General features: G+C 38.9%; 1 protein-coding gene across 1 annotated transcript in view; it reads left to right on the top strand.

The window, feature by feature from the left end:
* CAP2 (cyclase associated actin cytoskeleton regulatory protein 2) overlaps positions 1–12,467 on the top strand; it is a 126,465-nt gene that overhangs the window by 80,665 nt on the left and 33,333 nt on the right. The window contains exons 5-6 of the mRNA XM_058555200.1: positions 7,237–7,380; positions 7,702–7,787. Of these exons, the coding sequence (XP_058411183.1) occupies positions 7,237–7,380; positions 7,702–7,787 (230 nt within the window). The remainder of the gene's footprint in view (positions 1–7,236; positions 7,381–7,701; positions 7,788–12,467) is intronic.

Below are 12,467 nucleotides of genomic sequence, written 5' to 3'. Positions count from 1 at the left end.
AGCAATAGAAGATAGAATTGCAGTGCAGAAGGGGAGGGGCTATGCCTTCCACAAATTATTATAGCTCCTGAAAACAACCACACTGTGTGTGTGTGTGTGTGTGTGTGTGTGTGTGTGTGTATTGGAGGTGAGAGAGAAGAGACTTCTTTACCTCCACTAACTGCCCCTGAAAGTGTCTCCATGGTAATGAGCAAGAATAACTGGAGAGGAAGAGGACGAATGAATACACAGTGAGCGCTCAGCAGGTCTCTGTGAAGCCTGGAAGCCGCTCCACAGACTTCCTCTAGCAGCGTTTCCTGGCGTCTGTTCCACAGAATACCAGTTCCCTGGAAAACGGGGGGGGAAATAAAGAGTTCTGTGGGCAAAAAAGCTTGAGAAACACCAGATTAAAGAAAGTTAAATAGGTTTCTTTAGTACCTCCTTTAGTACTCTGAGGTAAATTGTGACTCGCCAAAAAGGGATGCCGTATGCAGAATTCCCCCAAACTCCATTGACCAGGAAGCACTATTTCTGTCGAGCTGCTCGCCAAACTAGGGCGGGTGCTCTGCTGGATGCGCTGTGGGAAGCACTGGTCTTGAGAAAAGCAAACAGTGGAATCCTAAAAAATTGTGCTAACCTTAAAAGAAAAAGCAGATTTCTGATTAAGGATGATTGGAGCTAAGTATCAGTAGCTCGGTACAGTAGTGGTTCATCTATCCTGTGGAGTAACTTAAGACTCACAGGGTAGTTTGTTGAAATCCTTTGCATCTCCTGAGTTTGAAAGGGAAACTGTAGATTTACGCCATCTCAGCAACATTCTGCATAGATGGGGAATGTCAGAGAAAAGATCTGGCCGTCCCTTTACCGTGGGCCGCTTGTCCGGGGGAAAGACAATGACCCAGTAAATGCGGTTGACTGGGCTGGGATCTTTCAAATGGTGGCTTTGGTAGTTTAAACTGAGATTTATCATTAGGAAGTAGGCATAACTGGTGAAAACCAATCCATGTGGTGTTTGGCATACAGTCAATGCTCAATAGGTTTTGGTAGAAAAAAAATTAATGGCAGTTCAGATTTTTTTATCTTTGCTATTTCAGAGAACTAATTTCTGATCACAGTGTATTGTTTTAGCTTTTATAAAGCTGGTGGATTTGAATGATTTTTGTAGTTTTCTCCAATCCCTATCCCTAGAGGTTGTTAGTTAGTGAGGCCCTTGTGCGTTTAAGTAAAGCACAGTGAGATCTACTGCTGTTCAGCCTTAATGTTCGGAATCCCATAAAGGAGAATTATAGGTGATTATAAAATTCATCACTGTCAGAAGCCAGATGGTACCTACCCAGAGAGGGTAAGAGTTGATATATTCTCAGCTGGGCCAATAAAATAAGCTGGAACAATAACAAAATGCAAGATGAGATTCTTCTTGGCCACCAGTCTATTCTCTTATGCTTATTATGGGCAACCAGGTTAAGCTTTTGATTTTCAACTTAATTTTCCTTCTGGTTTCTCTCTGCCATGATTTTATATGTCTTTGTCATTGCTCATTACTGACCCACTGCTTTCTTCCTAGATCTCAAATAATCCAGCTAATCCCATGTCCCTCTCATGAACCCAGCATTTTCTAGGAACCCATTTTCTCAAGTCCAGTCATACAGGAGAGATCCACTAGAGCTTCATGTGTACCCCATGTTCATTTGTTAGCCTGCACACCAATGTGTGAACGCAAAAGATATGTTTTCTCTGACTGGACTATTACCTTTTTGCACTACCAGTGAAAGACTCTACCTATCAGAACAGGTATAATGGAGATTTTAAATCTCAACCTTAAGTTGCAGTTAATGTTAAGAGTTTGTTTGTTAGCTGTTTTTTGTTTGTTTGTTTTTTACCAATTTCTGACCCCTGTTGTTAGAGCAAGATTCGCAACATGAGATATTTTAAGGACACAAGCTATTGTGGGTCACTGTGTAAACATTTAGATTTCCATTGAACTTGACTTTTTATATCACATACCTCCCCTTTTGAGACATGTCAAATGTTGAGAGCTTGGAAAAAATTATGGCCCATATATCATGTCAGCAGAACTGCGTTCTTGTTCTGATGAATAAATTGTAGGTTTTAGAGTGAGGACTTCCACCAATACCCCAGCACAAAAACTAGAAATGATGAGAGTTTGGGCTTACACCTGTGAACTGTGGCAAAGACAAAAAATAGTGAGAACTGACAAAGAAGTGGCCATTGCTCGTTGTGTCAATGGCCCTGAAATCCTAAATAAGGCTTTGAATGATTCTGACAAATTAAAATATATTGATAGCAACAGTGTAAATTATTATCTGAAGAGTAAGAAAATGACTTTGGAGAAGGCTCTTTGGCCTACGATTTGCTGGATGCTTTTGCAGAAAAGACTTTATGTTAAAAATGCCCAATTGGCAACTGCAAGTGGACTGTTCTACCTTTATGAGAAAAGTAGAACAATTTGACATCGAGCTTCACTGCCACTCCTGAGATCTTATTTAAGTGGTTCTATGTCCCAGGCTCCAGATCTCTGTATTTCCAGCTGTTCTTCAGCAAATGTCAGTAAAGGGAATGTCAGTAAAGGGATATCAGCGTGGTGATCCTGGGCCCCAATGTGATACTAAATTATGTTTCATATACATGAGTGCCTGTCATTATTATTTTCTATGCTTTTCTGTATGTCTGAAAGTTTGTTTTTAAAAAAAATTATTACTGGAGAAAATGCGCTGATGAGTATAATGAGTTGCTGAAAGAATTTGCATTAAAAATATAAGGAGGAGTTCATGCATGCTAGAAGCTTCTCTCCTAAGTATCAGGATAATGCAACTCTCCAAAGCAATTCATTGCTCAAGGAGACCTAATCTCCTTGATTTTACTCTTTAAGAATGATTTTTAAGAAATAGAAGCAAAAGTCTGTGGGATTCTTGAGTGTATTTTTAAGAGAGCTTAGCAACCCTAAAATAAGATATATATGTGGACTGTAAAGCCTTAAAAACATATAAAAATATTTTCCAAGGAATTTGTCATGATGCAATATAACAGCAAGTCCCATAGTATCATGTACATTTGTGGTGCTCAGTAGGTTTTGTTTATTTAAATTGACTCCTGTGACAGTTTTGCAAATGTTTTAAAATTTCAAGTTGTCTTAAATGCACAAATGTTTCTGAAAGTATTATTATGAGCATATTCTGAAACCTCCAGAATGTTCCTGAACAGTGGAAAATTTTTATGTAAGAGGAACATGAAGGGGAACCGGGCACCAAAGCAAGTTAACTCGAAATAACATTTCTGATAAAAAAATTTTGCTCCTAACTTAAAATGGTGAAAACAATTGCTTCGTTTATTAGAGTGTGCCCAAATCATATATTTTTAGAAGCAAACGCTGTTCCTGATTTGGATAACCTTTGTCTGAGAAAATGTTAACTGTTTTTCTGCATCTGAATAATTTATTCTGATAGTTTTTGAACATATTTTCCTGAATCTGCTTCCCTGATGGTAAAAAAAAAGCTTAATACTTTTCGGTGTATGTAAATTTAATAGTACGTATGTGAAATTTTTTCTACCATTGAAGGTACAAAACTAGTATGTTTTAAAACTTTTCCCTTAATTACAAAAGAAATGCATGTACATATTAGAAAATTTAGATTATATGGATAAGCCAATAAAATTAAATAAAAATTTTAGGTTAACACCTTGATGTATATCTTTCCGTGTGTTTTCTGTGCTATAACTCACACACATGTACACACATGCACCCAAATGGAATCAGCTGGTAAAACTTTGCACAAAAAACACCATAGTAATGATGATTGATATTTGGTAGTATGGTTGGCTAAGTGCTGCTAGATATGAGCTTTCTTAGAATTTTAAATGTAGGTGGGATACAAATATTAAAAAGTCCGATTTTTACTTTAATGCTGCTAAGTTTGCCCAAGTTGTACTAGTAATGCGTTTGTAGTATTTATGTTGAAAACATCCTATCTAAAGTGATAGCCTTCTCATGGTACTTGCGAGGGACATGTTGATGGGATTTTATTTGTTTGTGTACTTGCTTATTTTAATTGAACTGCTTGAATTGAGCTCTTAGAACCATTCTTTATGGTCTTGTCATTTTAAAAATAATTATTGTTATTTTTGAAGATACCTCTAATAATTATATCTACAAGGAAAAATAATCAACAATTAGCACTGCTTTTTTTCATGTGGTAGAATTAAGAATGTTTATTGTTTACTTAGGTTTTCCCATCTGTGTTTCCCGATGTTTCACAAAAAGTGTATATTGATTTTATAATCAGAAAAGGAAAGTATTTAAAAAGAAGTAACAAGAGATTGTCCATTTTCTACCTGACGTAGGACCACATAAAAACCCTGGATTCCAGAAATAGCAGGCTTGTTTCGTTTTACTCAGTGACACATCTTCGAGGTCAAACTCCCAGAGTTTGTTCCATCCCTTACAAAACAGCATGAGTGGGAATTTGGTTTTCCTTTTTGGGTAAAGTTTCTACAAAGCTTGCTGATAAAGCTCTTTAATTTTCCTTTCTGCAAAACAATTATTTCTGGAGCTAAGCTGAGATGAAGCTGATAACGGGTCTCAGTTCTTCAGCTTTAAAGCAGAAGCTAGGGTCGTAAAGACATGGAGTCCTGAAATACTCTCCAAAGTACAGTCCCATCAAGCTAAGATAGCCCTTGGGAACATTTGCTGAAACTTGCAGTTTGCACATGCATCTCCTCCAGTTGGGCCATTTTTCACCTTCTGTTAAAGCCTAGAAACCTGGGGATGGGCGGGGGAGATTTTCCAGCTAATCTTCACATGAGCCTTGAAAAATTATATTCTTTGAGGGAAACATCTCTCAGAATAAAAGAAACCTGAGTGATAAGTTAAAAAAAACAATCTGAGTGAGACCTATGTAAAACCGGCTGTTTTAAAGTCATCTCAGAGCATGCTGGCCACACTAGGTGTGTCTGAGGAGCAACAGCCAGTGTACGCTGTTGAAAAAACCAGGATGCCTCTTACATTTATCTGCTATCAGTGGAAAGCCCTTTTGTAGTGTTAATTGACATCAGAGCAATTCAACCTGTATTTATTGAGTATGCCTAATACAGGCTTAATCCTTAAACAGGTGGAAGGACCTCTAACGAATAGCCTCCCCCATTCTTGTTTCGTCTGACATCCCACACGATCAGCCTTGGTGGAAATCACACCATAGCTCTAATGTTCTCTCTCTATTTTTGATTCCAGCTGTGAAAGTTCAAGATGAGCTGGAGAATGTAAGCCGACTTTAAAGTACGGGAGAAATCTATTGGCACAGAATAAAAGCTGTACTGTTTATTAGGGTTGTGCAAATAGCCGTTGTACTTAGTTCTCTTAGAATTTTTCTTTTAAATGAAGACAATTCTTCACGCAATTGCCAAACTAAGGCAAAAGGCAACTTTCTCAATCTTTATAATGCTTTCATCAGATAACCAATGTAAAATATCTTCCAGAATACTCTGTCTCCTTGGGCTTTAGAGTTTGTTCTTGAGAAGTTAGAGATAAACAAAGATGGCCTTAATAAATCTATCTAACATTGTAAATACACGGTTTCTGGTTCTTTTTCCCCTTGGGGCAATAGGCCAGGTATCATGGACAATTCAGATATTCTGGCCTTTCTCAAAAGTGTCATTGCATCAGAAATATTATGGCTCAGCAAATTGTTGGAGAAAATTAGGATGCTTTGTAGTAGTTTTGCCATAATTAAAAATCAGCTGCCTTCTGGGAAAATCTATAACACACCTTAGATCAGATGTTGAATTTGGGGTAAAAGAATCCCTTGAAGAGGTTTAAAATGCCTTATCTTTGCAAGTATTATTATCTCTGATTCACAGATGAGGAGACCAAGGCTCAGATTAAGTAATTTGCTCAAGGCCGCATAGGTAGTAAGTGGCAGAGCTAAGATTTGAACCCAAGTCATTCTAATTCCAAAGCCCTTACATGCATTTCCTTTAGGGGAGGGTTGTATAAAGGAGTCAAGAAGGAGAAGTGAGGTCTGAAAGCTGCCACAGCTGGACACAATTTCTTTCTTAATGGTTTGCTCTCCCTGGCAGGAATGACTGTCCTTGGGGGTGTTAAGCCACCCCTGTAGCAGTGATTAAAATCTGTACTTGTTGAGCTTTTCGAATCCCCCCCAACCCAGGCCACCTCCAGACCAGTTAAATCCGAGTCTCTGGGGATGGGACCCAGGCCTCTGTTTTTTAAAGCTCCCCGGGTGATTTCAGGTGTAGCCAAGGCTGGGAACCTTTGCTCTGAAGTCTTGGTTAAAGAAATTAAGGACGTTAAGGGGCTGTTCCATTTTACTTCGTGCAAACAAGATTTAGTAAAATACTGCTGAAACCTCTTCAGCTGCTTTTACAAAGCTGAAGTACAAGAATGTTGCTATTTCTTTGAAACACACACACACACACACACACACACACACACACACAGAGTCAGGTATCCTTGTATCTTGTATCTGCTCTTCAAAACCGAAGAAAGTAGAGAATGCTACAGGGATGGATGGCGAGATGTTACAAGCACCTATCTCTGTGATACTTCAGAACTCACCTCACATAATTTTGAAAGTCATTTCTTATATGACTAGAGAAGTCAGTTGTTGAATTAATCAGAAGTGGGAGTGGCCAGTAGTCATAGGCCAAGTTGGCTGGGGACAATGTAGAAAGCCAAACCAGAGTAAGGTAACTATAAATATTAGAAGCCATCACATTTTCTTAAAAAGAGCCTCGATGAAAGACTTTTACTTTTTCACACGGATTATGGTAACTATAGTAAAACTGATGACCCTCCCTCACGTCATTTTCCCACAGGAATAGGAAGATATCCTTTTACTAACCTCTCGCCCACCCCGATTTGAAACCTGTGTTATTCTGTTGTGTGATCTATGCATTCAATTTGAAAATATAACTGATCTATGCTGTTTCACTGTATCGCATGCAGGATTCTCCAAAACAGGGGCTATATTGTACTTCTGGGTTTTTTCCATGTCTCAGGAGACAGTGTTAATAATGTTAAAAATATGTGCAAAGTTCATACATCACAGAATGAAAATACAGTATTACTATAACAAAAAAAAAAATCCATTCTATTCTGAAAGATGGATATATGCTTCTTTTAGCCCCCAGGACAATGGCTAGTCTTGAGTCCTTCTGCTTAGGCCAACATGGGTAGAGGCGCTATGTTTCTGTTCTGTATTTAGTAGCAGTCCTGTTTGTTTACAGAATGACGTGGCTGCACTTCTGAAACCAATATCGGAAAAGATTCAGGAAATCCAAACTTTCAGAGAGAGAAACCGAGGGAGTAAAATGTTTAATCATCTCTCGGCCGTCAGCGAAAGCATACCTGCCCTTGGGTGGATCGCTGTGGTGAGTCCCAATGGAACGTTGCCCCTGCATCTTGTCACATTTTTGGAGTGTTGAGGAGAACTCAGAGGTACCCTCAGCCTCCTTTGTCCTCCTCCTGTTACACTGATCTGGCTGAAAGCATCAGCTCTTTCTTATCCTGTTTGAAGTTCAGCGCTTTGTGTTCTGACATGTGGAAAGTGTTTTACTCATCTTTACAGAGCAAAATTTGCCTCCGACTTTCAAGTCAATGTCTCCATTGCTTTTCTTCTCCTTTAAGGCATTTTCTTTCTTATCTTATTTTTTTTTTCCTTCTATGCTTGGGTGATGGTCCTGTTCTCTCAGTCCCCCAAACCCGGTCCTTATGTCAAGGAGATGAATGATGCTGCCACCTTTTACACTAACAGGGTCTTAAAGGACTACAAACACAGGTACGTACTTTCTTTTACTGACTGAATTTTCCACTGATCGCTTGTTAGACATTTGCCCCAAAACAATACAGTTCATTACTGATTTCTTTCAAAGACTAGTTTACTATAAATGTTAAGGAAAAATCCCATCTTTGCAGGTAAAGCAAAGTGGAAAGTGAAATCAGTTATCCAGATAATATATGTGTTTTAGAAAGTTGGCCTCAGTTCTCTTGTAATGAATAAACTCTCCCTACTTGAATACATATCACTCTTACATATTCCCACTATAATGAGAGAGCTCTGTGATGGTTTGTCACAGACCAGCTCTGTGTGGGCACAAAACTTTTACACTGATAAAAATAGAGTTGGTGGATGAGCAGAGAGAAGAAAGGAGGAATCAGGAAATGAAGTGTAAAGGAAGAACAGAAATGAGATGAGACAATAAGGCAGGCCAGTCAGAGGGAAACCGGAACGGAGATGGTGTTGAGATGAAATCCAATTGGGGTGGACAGAGAGACATCATAAGAATAGCAGCCATTCAGAGGGCTGCTGGGAAGAGAGATGAGTCTGAACCAAGGGATTTTGCCTGAAGAATGAGCTCAGAAGGACATTGCTTTCTGCAGCACAAATAATAGATCCTAGAGAGACTTAAACTGGGGTTAGACTTGAAAATGGGACCAAATGGAGAGAGACCAGAGCTGAATAACTAGAAAATGTCTCGAAACTACTTAAGGGGTATCATGAGATTCCTCATTCTCTGATAATGTCATGGCTTGCCCCATAAACAGCTGGCTAAATGTGATGTGGCTGATGCCTAGTCACTCAGGGAAGGAATGGGGCAAAACTATGAGCAACGAAGTTCACGCCCTAGGTGCTGGGCTCCAGAGCGCATCCCCCTCTGAGCCTGTGGCAGAAGCAGAAGTGACCATCAGTCAGCAAAGGCAGGGGCTCCGGTGCCTCACTCACGGACCCAGACTATTCAGATGAAAGGAAACTTGAGGAACTGAATGGTCTGGATTATTGCTTCAGTTCACCTCTTTATATTACTAACATAGATCCAAAAATATGAACCAGAAGAAATAGTTCATTGTAAGACAGGAAAAGAAGAAAACAACATTATAAGACAAATTTTATATGGAATATACAAAAATTGGATAGAATGTAGCGATAAATACCTACTGTAGTTTCAGGTCATTGACCAATATTACATCTTCAAATTTTGCATACCTATTCCTTGTTTAGGTTATTTTTGGTTTTAAAAACATTGAGTAGATACAAAGGAATATTTATATAATATATGTGAGCTATAAAGAATTACAATACAAAAAATACCCATATATCCACCACTCAGTTTAAGAAATATGTACCAATATTTTTTACTATAAAAAACAGCCATGCTCAGCAATTCCACTGCTAGGTGTATTTCCAAAAGAAATGAAAACATATGTCCACGCAAAAGCTTGTACATGAATGTTCATAGCAACATTATTTATAATAGTCAAAAAGTAGAAACAGTCCAAATGTCCATCAACTAATAAATAGATAAATAAAATGTATATCCATACAGTGGTATATTATTCAGCCATTTAAAAAAAAATGAAGTATTGATACAAGCAGCAACATAGATGAACCTTGAAAACATGCTAAGTGAAAGGTCAGACGCAAAAAACCACATATTGTGTGATTCCATTTATATGAAACTCCAGAACAGGCAAATCCATAGAGACAGAAAGTAGACCAGCAGTTGTCTGGGGCTGGGGAAGTTTGGGGAAATGTGGAGTAGCTGCTAATGGGAATGGGGTTTCTTTTGGGGGTGATGAGAATGTTCTAAAATTGACTGTGGTGATGATTGCACATGTTCAGATGTTGAACCAAACTATTGACTTGTACCCTTTAAATGGGTGAATTGTATGGGATGTGAATTATATCTTAATAAAGCTATTATATTTAAAAAATGAAAACAGCCACAGTGCTCCACTCCCCTCGTAGAGTTTTGTCATTCTATTTTAGCAAAATAGGTCTTGTAGCTTTTAGGAAGTACAGCTGTAAGAGACTTCAGCCTGCCTTTTTCCATCCTAAGGTCTCTTTCACCCTGAGGAAACTTTGGTTAAATCAGTGACAGCCAGTAACAGATTTGCTGCACGCAGAGAACTGTGGTTGAGGCAATTGTGCCCAATGACGCAACTCCAAATGTTGTTATGTTGTATTAGAGACTATAGAATTGTGCAATAAGAATGAGAAAAGGCATCAGAAATGCAAGTCAACCTGCTCTTCTCACATAAAAATAACAGTTCAGGGAAGAACAGGTTTAAGTTACAAAACCTAGACATAAAAATATGTCAGCATGAATGTACACCCATGGTGACTGCCACATAATAGATGACCTCTTCACATAGTCTTTTTTTCAGGAGGTACAGACACACACCTACACATGCCTGTTCAGGACCTTAGGCTCCCCCTAGGCCTCTACGTTTTTGCATATCACCCTTGGAGGCCCTTTTCGTTTTTATCTCAGTCCATCAGCTCCTGTCCTCCTCCCACTCCCTACCTGAGTGTATGTTGGGGCCATGGGTGTGACTAATTCTCCCCAGGTGGTAGCATAGCCAACAAGGTTGGGGTTTTCCACTTTTTTGTACACATATGAAGAGTGTCCAGTATTTGCCCCTCGATGTCAGCTATTAAGTAGAAAATGTACTTACATCAAGGACAACTCAGTTAAACTTAATGGACCCCCTGAAGACTGTGTAATATGCTGGAGATATGCAGCCAGAGGTGTGGTGGATTCATTCACTTCACTTCCAAAAGTGGTCAAACCAGTCCCAAGTCACTGTTGAGCTTACAGGGGTGGTAACCCAACAGAAGTAGAGTACTCCACACCACTCACCTAACACCCATTTCTGGGTGCACCGGCCAACTGTGCTTTCACTGTGTGGGCTTGGTGAGAGCTGCAGGATGTTGCCATCATTTGCGACTCATGCTGCCTCCCTGACAGATCAGCCCGTGGGGAGAGGAGTTGAAAGGCAGGCTTCCTTGTGGTTTAAACAGAAGGGCTGTGGCCAGTGGACTCTGTGTCTGTGAAACCCTTACAACTGGCTTGACTGGTTGGTTGGCTCTTTTTCAATAAATGAATAGAGCAAGTTAATTATTTTGGCATTACAGAGTATGACCTCTCTGAGTCATAATCATTAAATGTCACATGACCCCACCATAGCTTCCAGGGTAAGTGAAAACTGAGGATGGGTTTGCAGGTCCCAATGTGTGGTTGAATCCTGCTCAATTTGTTGTCTCTGAGAGACTGACTTCAGGTTAGAAGGCACCACCATACTGTTATTCCTTACTGCGAGTTTTGCTAGAACTTTCTTCAAGTCAAAATCATACTGTAGTAGTTAAAAGAAAAAGGAATTTGCCTATACAGGTTTGGACTTCATCGGTTGTTAAACTTCTTATAGAAAGTATATTGAACATGCAGCCTGCTATTTCTATAATGTCTACAGACATTTGTGTGTGTTGTATGTGCATACACGTATGTGCATATGCATATATATGTATTAAATGACCATATATAAAAATATGTGTGTACATTTATATTGAGATGATTTTAGTTCTCTAAGCTGTTGTATATACTGCTTCTTATGTGCAAAGCAGTGTACTAAGACCCTCACAAAACCCTATAGGATAAGGAAACTGACGTGAGAGACTATAGAGCTACGCTTAGCCATTTGGGTTTTGACTGTGAAAATGAGAGAAAGTGACAATGAAATATTTCATAGATTTGATAAATATAATCAGTAAACCTAAAAATGTAGAACAAAATCACACTTATGTTTTTCCTCTTTGAGGAGTGCATAATTATGACTTCAGTTCCTCATTTCACTTATCTTAAATGGCATGACTTAATACAAGCGGATTCTAAACGTGCTGGTGGTACTTGGAGCTTTTCAAGGAAAACAAAACAAAATATGTCCAGAGACAAGTCATTATTGGCAAGAGTTGGAATAGTAGAGATTTCCTACAGTGATTGTCTTCAGATTACTGGCCCAGGTACATGATTACATTTTTGTTAACTGAGATTTCATCGTTTTCTCGTTTACCACTACTTCGTTCAAAGTGGAAAAAAATATGTAGGTGGAAATTATCCTAAGGAAATGCAACTATTTTTTCCTATCTGTAAGTTTAATATTTCTAACAGTTCTCTCAAGCCTGTATCTTAATCTTGTTTTAAAAGGTAAGCATTTTACTACCTCTTGGTTCAGTAAAATTGGGATAAAAATAGTGATCGTGTCCTTGTCATCATGAGTGTCAGATTAAGGTCATTTAAATGAATGTCCCTTTAGAAGTACGAGTGTTACCCATTTGTAGGAAATCATTTTTCTTACAATAGCAACTTCCTTACCAGTCTAAAATTCTCCAATTTGGTTACACTTTCAACTGAATAATTCAACCAAATTATTAGAGAACCAACCAAAAGACTTTTTCTCTTTTCTGTACCATTCTCCTTCCTGAAAGCACATTGTTTTTCATTTTGTATCAGAAGCAGTCCAGAAAGAAATGGTCTCCCCTCCGTGTTCTTCTGCTCATTAGAGATAACATGAGGACACACGGCCGAAATTGGCTTGGTTCAATGGGGTCCCCTCTTCGTGGTCCTCTCTGCTTCACTTGGCTCCTCTCAGGAGAGGCCTGGACCACCAACCTGTCACGGTT

The sequence above is a fragment of the Diceros bicornis genome, chromosome 14 (assembly GCF_020826845.1).
Source record: "Diceros bicornis minor isolate mBicDic1 chromosome 14, mDicBic1.mat.cur, whole genome shotgun sequence".
NCBI lineage: Eukaryota > Metazoa > Chordata > Mammalia > Perissodactyla > Rhinocerotidae > Diceros > Diceros bicornis.
Note: the sequence above shows the minus strand (reverse complement) of the source record. Positions and strands in the feature narration are given on the sequence as shown.